The 20,155-nt window shown below is 50.6% G+C and overlaps 2 protein-coding genes across 2 annotated transcripts; both read left to right on the top strand.

Moving 5' to 3' along the window:
* The first annotated feature begins 8,342 nt into the window (after positions 1-8,342).
* cplx3a (complexin 3a) lies at positions 8,343-13,336 on the top strand. Its single transcript, XM_018738897.1, has 3 exons — positions 8,343-8,500; positions 12,271-12,358; positions 12,627-13,336. The coding sequence occupies exons 1-3, from the start codon at positions 8,343-8,345 to the stop codon at positions 12,849-12,851; spliced, it is 471 nt and encodes a 156-aa protein (XP_018594413.1). The 3' UTR covers positions 12,852-13,336.
* Positions 13,337-17,951: 4,615 nt separating this feature from the next.
* Positions 17,952-19,903, top strand: LOC108926249 (growth arrest-specific protein 1-like). The gene has a single exon (XM_029253711.1). The coding sequence runs from the start codon at positions 18,044-18,046 to the stop codon at positions 18,803-18,805; it is 762 nt and encodes a 253-aa protein (XP_029109544.1). The 5' UTR covers positions 17,952-18,043; the 3' UTR covers positions 18,806-19,903.
* The last annotated feature ends 252 nt before the right edge of the window (positions 19,904-20,155 follow it).

The following is a 20,155-nucleotide window of genomic DNA, read 5'->3' as shown; positions in this document are numbered from 1 at the left end:
GTGATGGTCAAGAAGGAATGTGGATGAGGACGCAGTGATGACTCTGGACCCCTCCTGAGTGAAACAAGAAATCTGATTCCACCGAAAGGTGGCGTATGACGATCAGCAGGATATCTGAAGTTAACAGCATTTGTTACACTTATCGTTACTCTCTTAGGTGCAGTCATAGGCCAAGTCTGTAGGGATGGACAGAACAAATGCATACAATATATTAATGTCGAGGAGCAGGGCCACCCGTTGCCTTCGGAACAGCTTTATTCCTCCTTGGAATACAGTCATACAAGTGTTGAACTCTGTAGTGGGATATTACACCATTCAAGAAGGAAAGCCTTCAGTTGCTTGAGGGATGAAGGTGGTAATCTACTTTGCACTTTGTATTCCAAAGCTTCTCAAACACTCAATGATGTTTAGACCTGGTGATTGAGGAGGTCGTGGTGGGCATTTGACTCCAATCCTGATGTTTATGAAACCACTTGAATTTGTTTGTCAGCGGGTAGGGGGACACCTGTACTGGCTGAGCAGTTGTAGCGTGAGCACAATGACAGATGGCTCTGGTTCTGACTGGTTACCGTAACAGGGCCGGAGAATGCAGCGTGATGTGATGAGAAGCATCCACAATGGCTTTGATGTTGGAACCGTGGAGGGCAGCAGGCCCAGCTGTGCACGTCCCAGTGATGACAGGGCCTGTTTCACACACCGGCGTCATGTTGCATCCCGCCGGCCTTCATGCGACCATCCCTGCCTTCACGCCTACTACTAAAAATAATCTGTTGCTTCAGCCATGCGTCTCTGCCACAATTATCGTCCTGTGACGACCATTGGTGGCGACAGGAGGAATGGCGTCTGTGATGGGCGGTCCTCAGTGCGCATGGCTCTCCTCCTCACCCCACCCTCCATTCTATTCCATTCCGTCAACCCCCCACTCCCCTCTCTGGCTTCCTTCCCCAGGCCACCGTGACTCCGCTCCTGTGTCAGGTCAATGACGTCTCTGTCGCTTTGTACGACCCTTCTTGTCCTCCACAGGGTCTACCGCACAGGAACAAGCGAATATTCGGAGGGCTGCACGCTTGCTGTGAGCTCACTTCAGAACACTGGAATATGGTCCAGAATAGTCCTTCAATAGTATGACCTTTCTGCAGATGAACGGTAGAAGGAACACCCAGCATATCTTTGACAAGATGTACCGAATAAATGGCAATGAAAAACGAGTAAACGTCAAAGCAACATTTGAGAAACGTGAAAATATAGCTTTGATGCTCATTTGCAGCTTAACTTTCCTATCACCGCATGCTTTTTAGTCCACAGGTTTGCCGGGCGCAGAGAAAGGGAAAAGGAGGCAGAAGCATCCCTCCCACCTCTTGCACTCCCACGTGATGTAATGTTGTGATGTTTTTGGATCGCGGCCTCGGGCGGGGACGCTGGCTGGTGTCATATGTTTGACTTTGTGAAATATCAAGGTTCGCAGAGTTGGAGGGAAACGTATTTTTTTTGCACCACTTGTCAGGTCACATTTGCACTTCCACCAGGACATTTTGCCCCCCTGATCTCCATCCATTTTCTGCCTACAGAGTGGCGCCATGCCAGCAAAGATCCCAGTCAGGAGTGACTCAATGCCCACCCATCCTTTGGTGTCCCCTCCCATAAAGGTCTCATTACCTAGACATACCTATTGAGTTTTGGTAGTTCATAGGCACTAAGGCCTTGTTCTATGAACCCAGTACATCACGCCTACCCTCACCTGCATCTCTTTGCTATGTGTGCCTCGAAACCCCCAGGACCATTGGGATGTAATCAACACCAGTATACATACGGGTTCTTTTTTAATTTTTTTAAAAAATTTTATTTAAATTAGACTCGGCTTACTGTCCTTTTTGTGTGCACTATAAGGTTTCCATGAGTTTGGCCAGCAGTCATTCGTTAGGCTGAGTTCACGTGGTAATGTTTTCCGTAGCATAACGACCTTAGCTGCTTGAATCTCGCCATTTCCAGACCATTGTTTGACTGGAAGCTGATGCAGTGCGGCACCACAGAAATTCGGCTCTATGATTGGGGAAAAGTGATCGAGTCCCTTGACGTCGCGAAAGGGTCGAGCCGTTCGCCCGCAGTTGTGGTTGTCCTGTCGAGGTTCCTTAAGAGGCCACAGGGCCAGCACTGTGGGTCTGAAGATGAGCATCCTGGGAGATGTTTGTGTCCTTCTCATATGCCTTGAATCTTGTCTCCTGTCCTCCACCCTTGAAGAGGGTTGGAGATGCGATGGAAAACCTTCGTTTGCCAACAGTATGTTCGTGCGCTGCTCCTGCTGAATGGCGGTGCCTCACCAGCGTGACGTAACCCCATCTCAGCTGTGAGCAGGAACGACCTGGGGCTTCCTGGGACACGTTAGTAAGCTTAATGTGTCCTGGCAACTCCGATACAGAAATATGTGGATAATTGCATATTCTGCTGTTTATCCTTCTAATAACATCTGGAAGATGTTTTTCTTTTTTTCTTTCATGTTACATTTCATGTCGACCACGAAAAGGTCAGAAAGAATCGTTTCGTTTAGTTTTTCATCCCCAGCGCCCAAATGAAGCCACGTGTGTTATGTAAATCTCGAGGGGAATTTTTAGCTGCTGTTATTTCTTTAACAGATGACTGTACAAGGCAATGTCAATAGCTTGCAGCCGAACGCAGCTGGACGTTTTAGTGGAGAAATTCCGTTAAATTGGTTTCTCATCACATCACCTCCCATTCTGAGCTGACCTGTTCTTGGTGGTGTGTCTTGTGTGGCCTAATAGTTGTCTTCTCCGCGCCCTGTCCATTGTGCTCCAGCTGATCTCCTGAAAACATTCAAGTGCTCTATTCGCGTCGCCGCCAGCGACCCGTCTCTGCACAGCGCGTCCTGGGAGGGTCTTCTGCAACATCTCCGGCATTAGCGCTCGGCCAGACGGCTTGAACCTCGACACGAGGCTCTACAGTGTCATTTAAACGTACAGTCCGATTTCGCTTCGTATTGCCAGTGTTGCCAGGAGATTCTGAGAAATTAGTGCCTCGTTCTTCTTTCCTACATGTTAAAATGAGCGCGCGCAAAAAAAAAAAAAAAAACGGGAACATGAATTTAAATCATTGTCGGTTCCTGCCTGCAGTAAGGTTACGAAAGATGGGAATGTATGACCCAGATTCAGAAAGTGATGTGCGTGCACGTGTGTGTGCATGCGTTTGTGTGTTTGGGCCAAGGGCGTATGCTGCGTATGTCCGTGTTATGTCAACAGGGTCCCGTCCGCCTCCTCACTGGGTCACGTGACCGACGTGCCCTCAGACTCATGGCTGATGGCAAAGGGGCGATTACTCACCTACTAGCAGGGCTGGGGACGGGGTGAGGGCTGCAGTGCAGTGCTGGGCTCACGTGGCTGTGGGGGTGCGCATTAACCCCTGGCTGGTCGTTGGGAGTAGGAGCCTGCAGGGACTGGGCTGTGCGCCTTTGTTGGGAGAGTACGGAACGAACGCGGGATGTGCTCGGAAGTCGCGAGCCTGAATGCGTTGCGGGTGACGGCGGAAATGTCGTCCGATGTCCTGGTTTTTCCACTGAGTTGTTCCTTTGGTGGACCAACGCTTAATTGAGGTTCTCAGTTTGGGGTGGAGAAGGTGAGGCTGCCAAAGGGGTTGTGCAGTTGTAGGTGACACATTCTATTCTGAAGGTCGTCAATCACGGCTTATTCTAGAGCCCGGCTGCCACTGTAGTTTTGCAAGAAGATCCTGGGTTCTACCAGGGTATCGTGACTTGATGAGCGGGAGGACTGGTCCGATGTGCTTCGTCAGATGTAACGCCAACAATTAAGCTTTTTTGACAGTGGCGTTGATGGTCATATAGGCAGTTAGGTGGATCAGATCATGTGTGATGTCACGTGTTTGTGCTCCAGCTCGGGGTTCTCCTGAAACGGTAAGAGTTGCCTGTTCAAGTCAGCGTAGATGATCCCATTGGGTCTTTACTGGGACATCCATAAGGTTTGCGGTTGGGGAAATCGTAAACGAATCGGGGTTCTCCCATTGACCGTGTGTCTCAGCCCCCAGCAGATTCAAACCATGCATACGGTCTAATATCTTCTGCCCATCACCCTTTGCATTTCCCCCTGCAAAGGGCAGGAGCATGAGGTTGTTTAAAGGGTTCTGTAGAGAAGTTCATTGCTGGCCTGTAGCGAGGAGAGCTGTCAGACGCTGTGCGCGCCGCAGATATGATGTGAGTCTAAGTGACGTCGGTGGGATCAGGGCAACATCTTCAGAGCTGCCCGAGTCTCTAATAAAGACAGACGCTCCACCGTCTCGGCTCCGTGTTCCTGCAGCCGGCGCTCCTGTGATCCCGTCCCCGATGCCGCAATAATAGAAGGCGACATGAGCGGTTTGTGGATTATTAAAAATTGATAACTCGCGTTGTTCCCCGAGAGGATGCTCCCTTGGCTGGTTAACGTGGGCATTGCGAGGCGGTCCCGGCTGTTTTGAGCGAGAGCAGATTGCCAGCAAAGTGTTCTGTCAATGCGGGGGGAAAAAAATTCCATATCTGCGTATAAAAAAAAAAAAAAATAAACGCAGCTAGAAGTTGCGACACGGGGCGCTCATGTTTGAAGCACAATTCCAGGAAATGTACCGTTGTGCAAAGGACAGGTTGCCGAACCTATTCCCTCATTCTCCCAGCTCTTCACAGGCTGTTCTCCTGGGGGATGATCGGGGCCGGGCCCAGGGCTTGCTGCCGGCGAAGCACAGAGGTAACGGCGGGGGCTCCCAGCTCGCTCTGCCGTCCGCAGGGAATCGTTCCGGAACCATTTGTCCGCTCTTAGCGACGGCTGCCTCCCAGCCCCCTTCCCTTGCAGTTGAGCCTTTCTCTCCCCAGTACGGGGCCCCGTCGGATCTCTCGGCTCCAACCTTCCACAGCCAAGGCTTTTAGGGCTGTCGCGGGTGTTTCCGTGGCTTTCGTTGTCGCCAGGCTCCGTTTCACTTCGGGATTTTCTAGAGGCTATCCCCTGTCCGACAAAAGCGCCTACAAGTCGGCGTGCGCCCGGTTCGGTGTATTCGTGCATACGCGCCTGCGTACTGGTGCATGCTACATTTGGGCGTTTGTCCGTGTGAGCGTTTCAGTGCAGGGCATGTGTAAGCATGTGTGTGATTGTATTAGCGTATCTGTACCTTTTTGCCGGTGCGCGAGATCATTGGCACCCCGTGCTTTTGTCTGTACGTGCGTATGGATCGGCGGCGCCTGTGTATTTGTGTTTTTCCGCGGCGGTGGCTGTGAGCGCACGGCAGGTCGTCGGTGAGGGTGGAGGGCGATTCCCGTGATGCACCTGATGCGCACAAATTAGAGGACAACGCAACAAGCCGCAGATGAGGACCGGGGAAGTAGGAGAGGCTGTGAAAGAAGGCGCTGGGACTGTCTGCTGGGCGGGTCGGCGCTCTGCCAGCCCGTCTTAGTGTCTCAGCTGCACAGGGCCCTGGTGGGGACATAGGCTGGGGGAGAGCATCTCGCTGAGCAGTTTGGTGATTGGAGTCGCCTGCAGCGCTGAGACACACACACACGCGGCGGACTGTGTTGCGGAACACAACAGTTTTATAGCTGTGCTTCCATGTGTCTGCTGTGCCTTCGTGAGTCCGAGAGCGAAGCTTTACCCTTCAGCTGCAATGTCGAGAGCGCATGTGCACGGTAGAGTACACTGCAGTTACCGCAGGGCTACCCTGTGAATTAATAATCAAGAGCGAATGCACAAACACAAATTTATGCTGTTTTGTCAAAGAGCTGTGGCGCTGCTATTGCTCCCGGTCCAGTATCCAGTGTGACACGTGAGCTGTAGCATGTCGCCTGAGCAGAGTGAGGGCGGCAGCTTCTGCGGTCCACACCTGCTTTGTCTGCGTTCGCTGACCTGGTCAGGAGTGGGTCGCCGTGGCGGTTCTCGTGCGCAGACCCACAAGATGCTCCTGGCTCAGCGTCTGTCCTTCGTGGTGAGGATCACGGCAGCTCGCCGCCGGCTTTCAGCCGCTCTCTCTCCGAAAGCTGTCGGCAGAGATTTTAGGCCTAATTTACGCCCCTTTTTTCGCTGGATGTCCCTGCAGATTGCTAAATTAGCCAAAATTAGAGGAAATCAAAACAGCCTCCTAGTGTTCCCAAACTGTCTGCAGTAAGTTTACAAGAAACGTGGGTAGAAGAGGTTACGAACAAAATATAAACACATACTCCAGAAGTGCAGGTGGTCGAGGGACTTGGGGTGGGGGCTGCAGGCGCCTCCTCTGCCTAAGAAGCGACCGAAGGAGCTGCGGCCCCCCTTGGCTCATCCCTCGGGGGCTGCAGCAGGTGACGGCTTCGAATCGGATGGGAAAGACGGAGCGGGAGGACCGCAGCGCTACGACGTGAGGTAACCGCTCCATTTGCGGCGGCTCTGGCTGCACGGTGCCGAGGGCGTCGTCTCCTTCGCGTGCAACGTTGGACTGACGGCTCCAGATATGTCTGAAATGTCATTCGGCATCCTATGGATCCCTCATAGGCACAAAGGTGGGGTCTGCTGCCATGGGGGTGGGGGGTGGGGGGTAGGGGGGGATATCCTCTTGCATCATCTTCCGTGGCCCATGTGTCTCCACAGTCCAGTGCGCCAGCCTTGGATTCGGCCCTACTCGCACATCTCGTCTCGATGTTCGTGTGTGCCCGTGCACGTGTGTATGTCCGCAGGGGGGGAGGGTCGGCGTCGCCATCGCTGTGGTGTTTGTTCGCAGGAATTCAGCTGAGAGAGAATTTTCCGGTTATCGCGTCCCATTTGGCTGCAGCCAGCTCTAATTTATTGTGCAGTTTCTCCTAGGCCCCTGTTCTAAATCTGGCGAAGGGAGATGGGCTGAGAGAGAGAGCGAGTTGGGGGTGAATCTGTGAGGGGAAAGAAAGGAGGGTCTGGGTAACACGGAAGCTGGTGCAGACCAGTTCGTGCTCCTCTTACATAACTCACCGTATGTTCAGCCTAATGGATTGGTCGTATCCTCAAGTGCATCCCGTGTCCTGTTTGATCGCTCTCTCGTATAATGTAGGCTTCTCATGCAAAACACGCCTAATTGGTTCAAGAAGATTCAACCCATTACGTACGTCAGAATATAGTCGTAGTTATTTTATTCCGATGTAACGGATGAAGTTTCCTGTTGCCTCCATGTCCCCTGCAGCGAGCGTCCTTATCAAATGTTGCACGTTCACGAGTGAATATGAGCGCTTTGTTCTCTGACCCGCTACGATATCCGGCGGAAGTGTAGCTCAGGTCGAGAGTTCAAGCGTTGCCCAGCGTGTGCCGTTACAGCGAGCCCTATCCGGCATGGCCTCCTCTTAATAAAGGTTTGTGCACTCTTGTCAACAGATTTATTATTTATTATCCATACATCATCAATAACTTCTTCACCAGCACCGTATCCCTCTGGTCTGTAGCCCATCCTGCAAATAAGATTGACAAAGCAAGGATGCAAGGACCACCTTGCACTTGGTCGCTAGCAAGTGGGAAGGGAGATGATGATCTTATTAATAATTAAATCTTATAAATAAAATAATACAATTTTTTTTATAACAGTGTTATGAATAATTGTTGTATGATCGTGGTAATTACTATCATTATTATGGAGCTGATGATCATTCCAAATCCAGATGTCACGAATGGGACTGTCTGAACTCTGTTAGCGGAGAGTCAGAGTAAGAAGAGTCTGGGCAATTCAGTGGTTTATATTTCATGAACTTAAACTGTTAAAAAAAAAAAAAAAAAAATGTTTAAAAAAGGAAGGTTCGCTTCGCTGTGGCAGCGCTCGCTGTACCTTCGGCGTGTCTCACGTGTCACAGTTAGCGCGCGAGGGTCGCCCTGCAAACGGACCGTAAACGCAGAGAGCGCTGTGATTGGATGGGTGCGTGCGCGCGCGGGCGGGCGAGCGAGCGAGCGAGCGAGCGAGCGAGCGGGACCGAGCTGACAGCGTGGACTCAGATGCGCGGGCCGTGTCTCTCCCCCCGCCCTTCACTCTCTCCCCCCTCCCGCACCCACGAGGAGCTGTCCAGGCGCGGCGGTGCTGAGAGAGAAGCACTCGGTCCGCGCTCTCCGTGGGACACCGCACCGGACCGGACCGGACTCGGCTTCGCTTCAGTTCAGTGGGAGCCGCGTTTATTCCCTTGGCTCCTTTTGGCGCGGAACGTGAGCATTTGTACCTATATATCTATGTATATATCATCTAGCTATACATGTTTCCTATAGTTCGACTTCCCTCCCCGTCCAGGTGCAGCAGCTCCAGCGCCGCGCGAAGCAACTTTTGCCGAGACAGCTGGCGGTGCGAGTCGCGCGCCCGTGCGCACGAGCCGGAGGAGGCGCGCGGCCATGGCGTTCATGGTGAAGCACGTGGTGGGGGGGCAGCTGAAGAACCTCACCGGGGGGCTGGGCGAGGAGAAGTCCGAGGGCGAGAAGTCGGATGCTGCTGCTAAGGGAATGACCCAGGAGGAGTATGAGGAGTACCAGCAGCAGCTCGTGGAGGAGAAGTAAGGCGCCGTCGCCCGGCACCTCCTTTACACCCTCTTTACACCCTCTCCGCACACACTTCGGAAGGCACTTTGCATGGTAAACGGCCGGCGATGCCCGCTGCAGACACGCGGGGGGGTCCCGGTCGCGGTCGCGGTCTCTCGGTTCCCATCAGGGGGAACAGTCAGGGTAAAACGGTGAAATGCGGTATTTCTTTACTGTGCGCGCTAGAGAAAGCGAGAGTCGTGCGCGCGTTCAGTGGCAACGGACACCGGCGACAAGGAACTTCTCATGGAGACATTTGAGTGACACAAATCAAATGTTCGGAAAAATCATCAAATCGTCGTTCGTCATTCAAGTCAAGAGCCTCGCAAATCATTCTTTTTTTTTTTTTTTTTTTTTTTTTTTTTTTTACCGTCTAGTTGAGCTGAACATTTTATTGAGAACATTTTCCGTCGGCTGCTCTTAACCGAATGTGTGACTTTAAAAAAAAAAAAAAAAAAAAGTAGCGCTGAAGGAAGTGGCCGCACTCTGTATGATTTCCGATATATTAATATAACTCTTATCAGCAGCATAAAAGAGAGAAAAACGTCCCTTCGTGTCCCGAACGGCGAGTTCCCGACCTTCCTATCCTACACGTGTCCAGAAATTCCTTTTAGAATAAAACCTTTCGGGGTGGTGGGTTGGACCGGGTCCTGCTCTCTGGTGGGTCTGGGGTTTGAGTCCCGCTTGGGGTGCCTTGCGATGGACGGGCGTCCCGTCCTGGGTGTGTCCCCTCCCCCTCCGGCCTTACGCCCTGTGTTGCCGGGTTAGGCTCCGTTACCCTGCGACCCCGTATGAGACAAGCGGTTCAGACAGTGTGTGTGTGTGTGTGTGTGTGTGTGTGTGTGTGTGTGTGTGTGTGAGTGAGAGAGAGATAAAACCTTTCCACCGCCCTTTGGCTCCAGCTTGTAACAAGACACGTGCTTCTTCCCTAGTTGTACATGAGCTGTTTGGCACATTTAGAGTATTGGAGAATAACAGGTACACAACTCTGGATTTCAGCAGCAGAAAACCCCCGCAAAATTAATATCACATGCAAAATAAATTCCCTCTGCTCTCCTTTTGTTCAGATCTCTCTGTGCTCCATCTGCACTGCTATACAAGTGTCCTGGTGCCATTTCTTTGCAGCATTTGCGCAGCACCTGACAGCAGACCTGCTCTTGCACTTCAGCCTGTGGTTCAGGTGAAATAACGTGGTAAAAGAGCCCTGTTCGGAATGGCAGGCGACAGTCCTGCCCTGGAGGTAAAACCCTGCCTCGGGGGTATAAAATACATCCCGACTAAATGCTGCTGCAGGCTGTGTTCTGTGGACTGACAAAACCGAGCTGCTCGTGAAAAAATGAGTCGACCCCACGCCAAATCCCTCCGAGGAATCCGGATCTGAGTCACATTAATGTGCATGGATTTTTTTGAAGGGTAAAATATGATTTTTAGTTTTTAAATGTGTTACCTTTTGCAGGCTCAGCTTCATCATCAACCTGTGCAACCAGGTGTGTTCCAGAAGGGTCGCAGTCCACTCAAAGCGCCGTGTGTAAAACCAGCTGAGAGCCGAGCTCACGAGACGTAGCGCAGCCTGTCGGATATGCGGAGGCCACTTCTACAGTTTATGCTGATTGATTTATTTATTTTGTCAAATTAATGGGACGTTAAGCTCATTTTGAGATTTTTGGAACAGGAACGCTCACAGTAAACGGCTTTTAGCCGAGGCCCCCGGCAGAGAGAACAAGATGCTCACGCTTGACATAATTTCACAAATTTGCAGTGAAAGGTATTTTAGAAAAAAGATAGTGTGTCCCCCCCCCCCCCCCCAAGGGTATTACAGCGGGTTGTTTCCTGAGATCTGCTGCTTTTAGGTCACAGAGGTAACACAGGCAACACAGGTCTGTGCCTTGGGATCAATCAGAAAGGAGTCACATGACAAAACAAAAGAGAAACACTGACAGAACAGACCTCAAAGCATGCAACGGATGGCGACTTGTGCCAACCGTGACAGCTCAGATTACGGCACCGCTCGCTCTGCGGACATCCTGCTCACCTCGAAATAGAATAGGACGGGGTAGCGGATGAGAATCATTTCTGTTCGCCGTGATTAACGATACGTTACCTTTTCTAAGAAAACACATACACTCATGAAGTACCCAGGCTGACACCTCTCATTTCTTTCCGCAATCACTGCAGGGGAACAATGTGTAACTTCACCACCTGCCTTCCACTAATGGGTCAAACTGAGGATTTATCTGGTAATTACATTTATTCATTTAGCTGACACTTTTCTCCAAAGCAACTTACAATGTTGAGGTTATAATTATTTACCCATTTATACAGCTAGGTAATTTTACCAGAGCAGGGTAAGTACCTTGCTCAAGGGCACTACAGCCAGAGGTGAGGCTCAAACCTGCAACCTTTGGGTCCAAAGGCAGTAGCTCTAACCACTATACTACCATCTGGCTCATTTGTGATGCCTAAAAGAGGCTGGAAAACACCAGAACTAATTCAGATCGCAGACCATATTACTTATGCATCATGTGTCGACTTATACCCATGTGCATTTATTCATTTAGCAGACGCTTCTCTCCAAAGCGAGATGTACGGTACATCTCGTAGAAAATACAACGTGTGCATTTACATCAACAGAAGGAGAGACTTGGATGCAGACGCACGATTCTAGAGCAGAGTCACTTTCTCACATTGCGCCGTATGAACCGGTGTACATCACAGCTGCGTATAGATTTGCTCGTTATTCAGCGATTTCCAATCACAAAATTATGAAACGTGAATATTTAGTCGTTTATGATCTTAGGAGATCGAGGAGAGGCGAGTCCGAATAGCATGATCCGTGAAAGCTGGAGGTGCAGTAGATCTTGCAATGAAAGAACAATCGGTAACACAAAAATGACTGAATACTGATTATATTATTGCCCATGAAGTGACACAAAATTGTAAATAATAAACCTACGATGTCCCATGCCGTGTTGATGTGTTTATAACGATGATCCGTGCTCATAACGCATTTTTTTTCTTTTTATCTTGGCTTTACTGTTTTCTGGTGTGGCTTTTTTCCCCTCACTTTTTATTATGTTGTGCTTAGGCATCAGAGCATCTGCAGCGCTATTCTGCTTGGTTCGCTCTGGCTGCTTTCTATAATAAGGTGCATTTAAAGGCAAAGCGATAGGCTGTACAGCAAAGATGTGCAGATGAGCAGCTTTTTACGTTGGCATATTTTTTTTTGACAGCTGTACGAGCTAATGCGGTTATTTTCGGAGCAGAATATCTCTGGTCATCGCTGCTGCCACCAGAACTGAGCAGTTTCCCAAAGGCAATGGTTTTTCTCACTTGAATCTGGCAGCGCGGGGTTAATTAAGTGAGGCTTATGCAAAGAAACAGCGGCTAATGAAGCCAACACGTTTTTTTAAGCCATATCCACCCCTTCTTTATACACACACACGCACACTCACAAATCTCTTACACACTCATCCCTGCATACATATTCATACATGCGTTTCAGACTCTCACGCACACGCCGGCTGAAGCCGCTTTTCCCAAGCAGGGTCACGGCAAACCGGAGCCTAACCCGGCAACGCAGGGTGCGAGGCCGGAGGGGGAGGGGACACACCCAGGACGGGACGCCAGTCCATCGCAAGGCGCCCCGAACAGGATTCGAACCCCAGACCCGCTGCGCCACTGCACCCCCTCTGCATTTCACACTCACGTACCATAACTAACTCCTCCTCTGCTTCTTCCCCTTTAGGATGGAGAGGGATGCCAACTTTGCCCAGAAGAAAGCAGAACGCGCCACTGTCAGAACTCATTTTCGAGAGAAGTACAGGCTTCCGAAGGTAAGCGCTCCATTCGTCTGTCCGTTTTCCCCAGCTGCGTTTCCCTCGGCCTCGCGAATCCCACGCCTGCGCGTTTTTCCTGCGAGAAAGCCGTGTTCGGAAAAACTCATCTTCGGCCGGGCAACGGTGCGGCGCAGGCGTTTAATTTCCTCTCGCGGCGGCCTTAACGGCCCTTCCTTATTCGAACGCCGTACTCGGCTCGTTAAACGAGGCCGCGCGTCGCCTTCCTTCATTCTCCTGCTTCCGCTCTTCTCGGCCCCTCCCTCAGAGCGAAATGGACGACACCCAGATCCAGCAGGCGGGGCAGGAGGTGGAGCTGCCGCAGGAGCTGGCGAAAATGATCGCGGAGGACAACCAGGAGGAAGAGCATAAACAGTCCGTCTTCGGCAAGCTGAGCAACATCCAGAACGTGGACCTGGACCAGCTGAAGGACAAGGCCCAAGCCACGCTGGAGGACCTCAAGCAGTCTGCAGAAAAGTGCTCGGTCATGTGATGCGGCTTGCCGAGCCCGAGGCCGTACACTCTCTTAGTTTCTTGGTAGTTGTACGCAGAGTGCGTTCCTAACCCTACGAACATTCCTCGACCTCAACCGCGTCTACAGCTGGGTGTTAGGTCGCGCGCCCAGCGGGATCCTTGCAGCCCCCCCGTTCCTTAACCGCAGCGCCGGACCAATGTCTTAGGGAAACATTGCGAATCCGTGCGCAACGCAGGGCAAAGATATTGAGAATAAAGCGTAAAAAGCCATCGGTTCAGATGCCTATTTGAGATTCGTACTGTAAATGTGACGAAATAGAGCCACGTAAAGTGTCTTTCGACGTACGTGATCCCGCAGCCTTCCGTGTGGCCCGTCCGCCTCCTTTGAGCGCACCGGGGTTCGTACGCAGCCAGACTTGCGGGCCCAGCTGGATGCCTTACTGCAGCCCCTCGAACCATGTGTGCTATAGCCACCCCCCCGAAGCCCCAGCCCTTAGTCGCCCATCAGCCATAAGCAGCGACGCACCCAGCCTCAGACTGGTTATTCAATGTCCCGTGACTTGATGCCCACGCGTTGCCGTGTTCCCGTAGAGGTGCCGTCACCGGTGTCGTGTATTTGGTGTTGTGCCGCGAAGCGACTGTCAAGTGCCGTGTGCCGTCCTCCTAGTTTTCTCACCTTTGCCAAGTCAGGAGACTCGTGTCGCAGAATTAGGACCCGTGTAAAAACTTTCCCATTTATAATGACATTTTTAGTCTGTCTGCATCCTGTGACATGAAAAAGACACTTTTATTTCTATCATTATCAGTTGTTGGGAGGACCAAAAGAAAGGAGTTTTTTTTTTTTTTTTTTCCCCTTGGGTAGAAAATTACTGTCTTCTGCCCATTTTCGAAAAATATTTTTATATCAGATGTAAGAGTGAAGCAATACACGTAAGCGCACGCAATTAATATACCGAGTTTGGATTTTGCCTGCCTAAGTATTCACTATTAAAATTTTGGACTCTCAAATGTTGGAAATTCATGTGCCCCTTTTGTTTTAGGACAATCAACATTAAATATATTTTCACGTGCATATAATTTTTAATGTAATTTTATTATTGTTTTTTTTCCAGTTTTTCAAATGTTATTTTAATACCTCCATGATTTTTTTTTGATGGTCTATTAAAACGACGAAGGTGTTTTTAACAAGTTTTGTTTCTATTTTTTTTGTCTGCTTTTAATATTCAATCCGAACAGCAGGGGGCGACACACAGTTACCACATTTTCACTGCTCTGAGGTTTTAACTGTGTGACTGATGGAAACATCTGGATGCTCAAGCATACAGTTATGAAAAAACTCTCTAGAAATCTTGGCTCGGTGTCTCTCAGTGTTGTTTGCGAGCTCAGAGAGCAGTGGTGTCGATGATTGTCCCCCACGAGCCCTGGTCCTGGCAGTCGCATCTCAGCATCGTGCACAACACTGATGTTGTTCTAGCTCACTTGTCATCTAACAACTATTATTATTATCATCATTTTTCATTGTTGTATTAAACTCTTAAGACAAACGCTGTAGATGGACTCTAATTTAAATAGTGATAAACTATTGAAAACAAATCTGTGCTACATCACTGTGTGGTGGCGATAAGGTGAGCAAATGTCTCCTGTTTCTCTTACAAATGAATCAGTGCTCTGCTAGTTTTCTAATTTTACCACTACTGTCCTTAACTGCTTAAACAAGAATTTCCTAAATTATCCAGAGGTTTAAATTTACTCAATTCTGCTCTTTAAGGAATGATCAGATGTACAAATGTACTAAGGCCCCTCGGGTATCTTTTTGGAACAACGCGAAATGGGACGATATCCCACGTGATTTATTGTGCTGTGATTTATGAACAGCCTGAAAGTTTTCCATCGTTAATACGCTGATCTGTTCTATTATTTTCTTAGGTCTGTACAGCTGAGCTGCGAGGGAGATGTAATTAGTCTCTGCGCACACAGTATGTTCATGCAAACAGAGGCCATAGTTTATGTTCAGGCTGGCGAAGGTAACGAAATCTCATTTGTTTGCTCAGTCTTGATGCCATTTGACGGTTTATTACCCGTTTAATTCAACAGTTGTACTCAGCTGGTGTAAAATTCCCATTTAAACTTAGCTGCCTCTCCAGATTTTGAAAATGCCAAGTGTTTCGGTATATTGAGACCGACATGTGCAAACGTAGCTACGTTAGACATGAGCGCATGTTTATTAAATCGCATTAAATTAGGAGCGCAGGAAATGTGCGCCGCTTAAGTTGGCTTCGGAATATATACATTTCGAAAAGAAACAAACGTGGCAAACGGGGCCACGACACAAGTCTGTCGTGGTGTTTACAGTGGGTAAAAAATACCAGGAACAAGTTAGAAAATATCAATATCAAGGATGTAGTAAGGAGTCGGTCTGCCCTTTCCCTTCATACAAGCTTCGGTTCCTCTTGAAACGCTGTCGTACGAGACTCAAACTGCGTGTAAGTACATTGCTCCGCTCCTCCAGGAACAAAAGCCTCCGCTTCCTTGAGAGATGGAGGAGGTGGAAAGTTACTTTGCGCTCCGCACTTCGGTGAGATGTAGATCGGTGAGCGACGAGGCCACGGAAGGCGTTTGAGGCGATACCATCCTGGAACACGGCAGCAGGAAAAAGTGTTTGCGGCGCTGGGTGCACCTGCCTCAAGTTCCAGCTCTGCGAAGCTCGTCATTTACGGTTTTCCTCGAGACTGGGGCACGGAGACGTCGATTCGGTTGCGTGGTCATTTTAGAGGCTTTGCTTTTGGGCCGTTCGGCGACTTTCCCGCGAAGCGTCCGTCCGTCCATCCCCGTCGACGACCTTCGACGTGCGACCGGGGGTCCTCGTCGCCAACGCACTTCGTCCGTGTTCGGTACGCGCTGTCATTTTCCAGACTTCCCCTGAGCACAGAATAATTTTTGCAGTTCTTGTCATCACCGTATCTGCAGTTTTGGGCACAGACTTTTTGCCCTCTTTCGAACTCTTAGTTGACTTATTGTTTTGGAAAAAAAAAAATCACTTATCCAAGTGTTAATTCTCAGAGCTCTTTCATAACTGACACATACTGCCAACTGGCATAAAACGGACCTCATATCTCTCCCTTTGCCACCGTGTTAGTAGTAATGGTGATTTAGTTACTTCAATGATAAACTCCTTCATGCGACGTTTCTGCTGTTTTGTCCACCCCCTCTAGGTATGTTGTATTGACAGACGAATCCCATGCTGACAGAGGATGATGTCCATCTGCCATGACGAACGAGACATTCCATGCCGAGCTGGGGATCCAAGATGCCATTTAGCAACGTTATCATTATTATTTGTTACAAACTAGCTTACAATTGTTACTTTCTAGAATGCCTAGGAGAGGTGGGCAACCACTGGCCCATGGACCCCCAGGGTTTTTTTTTTTTTTTTTTTTTTTTTTTGCCCCTCCCTCAACCTTCAGTTGGGAGTTTTTGTTCCTTTCCCCAGTGGCCAGTAGGTATACTTACAGCTCTATAATAAGTTCTTCATTATGGTGGCCATTAGTTGACTGTCGTCTTTGTTTGTATCTGTTTTTCTTGCCTTATGCCTGTGTTAAAGCGCTCTATAAAAATAAAGATAAATAAATATTGTGCATGTGGTTTTTAAGAATTCAGGGTAGAAGATCCTAACTATCGCTGGTGTTATTTCTTGTTCTGTATACGATAAGCATATCAAGACTTCTCAGGTTGAGGTACATTTATTCACTTAGCAGATGCTGTTGTCCAAAGCGACTTACAACGGATACTATGTAGTGTTACTAGTCCACACACCTTATTCACCAAGGTGATTTACACTGCTAGATACACTACTTACAATGGGTCACTCATCAATGCATCAGTGAAACGCACTCTCACACTATGGGGGAACCTGAACAGCATGTCTTTGGAGTGTGGGAGGAAACCAGAGCACCCAGAAGAAACCCACACAGACATGGGGAGAACATGCAAACTCCACACAGACTGAGCAGGGATCAAATCCACGTTCTCTCGCACCACCCAGGCGCTATGAGACAGCAGCACTACTCGCTGTGCCACCGTGCCGCCTTGGTTTCCCCCAGTTTACTGCTCTCACCACTACACCACCTAGTGGCCCATTCACAGCAGCTCACTCTGCTCCTGTTCTCCCATTAGGAACTTGAAAACTGCACTATGGAAAAAGCCCAGATAGAACTGGTGTCCTTCTTGGCACTGATTTCAGGTTAGTTTCCATATCAATGGTGGGGGGTCTGTGTCTATTGGCACTTCTCAAGTGCACAGTGAAAGGACAGGGTTGTAAAATACACTGACACCGGACCCCCCCCCCATTCTTCGCAGCATGGCTGGTGCCACACAAAGGGGGGTAACAGGCCAGAAAAGACCATTCTGTTCCACTGAGGCCCATCAATCAGAGTGAAGAACCAACCAGCGCGAGGGGTTTGGTGTGGGTGGGGTGCGGGGGGGCAGCGCTCTGCTTTTCTCTTTTTAAGTGTATTTCGCGATCCCCTCGCTGCGCTCACACTCCGCATGATCTTTTCTGAGGAGCCTTTCCGTCGCGTGCTGGGCCTTCGCGTTGCGTTCGCTCGGGTCCGTCGCACAAAGACGCGGGACCGCACAGGGTGCGAGGAGGGCGCTTCGTCCCACGATCCTTTCTAGTCGTTGAGCTGGTGTGGGGAGGAGGAGGAAAATTAAAACAAAGCAACAAAAAAAAGGGATTCTGGGAAAGAACGAGCGCCGCTCCGTGGGTTCGTAAACTCCCGGTGGGGTGCGTTTCCCCGGACAGCAGGAAGAGCGGGGACAGACGGGGCACGAGGGACACGAACCTGTGCCCCGATGGGAAGAGACGCCGTCCGACCCGTGTAGAGCGGCCGCAAACTGGGGAGGTTCGCAGTTCGATGACGTGGGCAGAGCCACGCGCTCCGAGCGCTTCTCCTCCTCCTCTTCCTCACTTCCTCACTTTCACTTTCCCACTTGCGCAACAGGCAGCGGAGGGAGCCGCGCCTCCCTCTCCTCCCCCTCCCCTCCCCTCCCCTCCCCTGCATCACCTCCTCCGCCTCCAGCCCTCGGGGTCTGAACTCGCTTTGCGCTTCTGTGTGAACGGGGAGGGCGCGATGCTCGGCGCACGCGGCGGCTCGCGGACCTGCAAGCTCGAGACCCCTCCGCAGTAGTCGCCCGCTCTCCAGGGTACGAGCTATGGGAAGCTGGCGCGCGGCCCTGGCGCTGCTGGCCTGGGGGCTGCTGGTCCTCGACGCCCGCTACGTGTGCTGGCAAGCGCTGCTCAGATGCCAGCAGGAGAAGGACTGCGAGCTCGCCTACGAGCAGTACCTGGCCGCGTGCGACGGCATCATCAGAGGGGTCCGGCGCCAGTGCCCCAGCCACTGCATCGGCGCCTTGGTGAAGCTCAACGAGACGAGCAACGGGCCGCACCTGGAGACGTGCGACTGCGGCCAGGACGCGCGGTGCAGGAGGGTGAAACGTGCCATCGAGCCCTGTCTGCCAAAGCGGCACCCGGGCGACGCCTCCGGGATCGGGTGCACCGAGGCCCGACAGCGATGCGAGGAGGAGCCGAGCTGCCGCTCCAAGCTGATCTCCTACCTCTCCGACTGCGGACAGCTCTTCAACGGCAGGAGATGCTCGGCCAGGTGCAGGAGCACCATCCAGCAGATGCTCTTCATTCCTAGAGGCGCCTTGCTCAACCGCTGCGTGTGCGATGGTGTGGAGCGGCCCTTCTGCGAGGTGGTCAAGGAGAACATGGGCAAGCTCTGCTCCGTCGGGGACTACGGAGCGCTCTCGCCCTACGGGGACGTATACGACGCGTACGAGGACGAGGACCACGAGACGAAGTCCGACAGAGACGACTCCGGGGTCTCCTTCTCGGATTCCTCCCGGGTATCTTCTCACCTCAGCTTTCTGCCCGTGGTCACGCTCATGGTCTGCTGGACTCAACCTTTTTGACGGAACGTGGAAGCTGGGGACCTCAACTCGACAAAATGCAGCGCAAGTGGGTGGGATGCATGCGGAACCGGAACAATTTTGGAACGCTTCCCTAAGACGACGTCCTTGGAAAGGGTCTCCAGTCGAAGCCAAGAACACGACCTCACGCGAATGTGGAACGGAGCTTCACGTTCGAGATTACGTTGAACCGAGTCCCGCTTAGAAACCCAAGAAATCGCATGAGCAAAGTGGATTGTCTACTAAATACATCACTTAGGAGAAAAGCTGAAGTGAAGCGAAATTTAACTCTTGACCTCAATGGAGTATAAAAACCGTGCACCTGTATGTTTCCCGGCCCGATCTTACCCCCGTCTCATGATGTTGTTGGTTTTTCCGCTGTACTCAGCCTTTGTTTACGCAGCTCTCCTCGGCGCGCTCCGGAGTGCCCTTTCAAACCGTCTCACTTGAAATATCTGGGGTGACCAGGCCAGGTTCTGGGACCAATTACTTACTCTAAGCGAAGTACTCCTCCAGCACCCCCCACCCCTCCCTCCCTCTCTTCCTCTTCTCAACTGCCAACCTCCTGCTCCCCTCATTCCCCTCTTCTTCAATAAGAAGCAGGAATCAGTCACTTCTAACTTACTTTTAAACAATATTAAACAGCCTAAACAAATAAGAACGGAACGGTTTAATTTAATTCCAGAGACGTAAGAGAGAAGAGTCATGGGGAAAATTTGACTTTATCGAAACCGATTTATGTTAACATGGGTCTAAAATACAGCCAGACGGAGCACTTCTTTATGTTTTTGTCCCATTTCCTGGGTAAGGGTATTGGGTGCCGAGTTTTGCCAACCCCAAACATTGTATTTGCTATTCATTGCCTTGCGTGGTGTACTCCACTTATGCTCCCGTGAGGAGATGACATTATTTTTGCTGGGCCGTTGTACTAAATCACGTGTATTTTGCCTTTATTTCTTTTCTATCGCCTGTCGTGAGCTAACCTGATGTTTTTCTCCAGTTTTTACCGCTGTGCTTGATTTAAACATTTGTTGAGCACCCGCAACGACGCGGTTATGTGCACATTTCTACGGAGCATTTTTATGCGTGAATAAATATTTATGCTCGCGAAAAGACGCGAGGGCGCATCGTGAGTGACGTTAAATGCTTAGAAAGCGGTTCAGATGAGCATTTCCAGCGCGGGGAGACCAAAGGGACCAAGCTGGGGATTTTCGTCAGTTTTCGGGGAAAATTCGACAACGGAAGGCGTCAGCGGCTCAGCTCCGCAGGTAGCGTGGAAAGTGGCTTCGGGCTTCGGGCTTCAGGAGCGCCTAAGAACAGCTCATCTGCTTCTCTGTGCGAGTCGGCCGGATT

Source organism: Scleropages formosus, chromosome 7 (genome assembly GCF_900964775.1).
Source record: "Scleropages formosus chromosome 7, fSclFor1.1, whole genome shotgun sequence".
Classification (NCBI taxonomy): Eukaryota; Metazoa; Chordata; class Actinopteri; order Osteoglossiformes; family Osteoglossidae; genus Scleropages; species Scleropages formosus.
The sequence above is the reverse complement of the archived record's forward strand: the minus strand, read 5'-3'. Positions and strand labels throughout refer to the sequence as shown.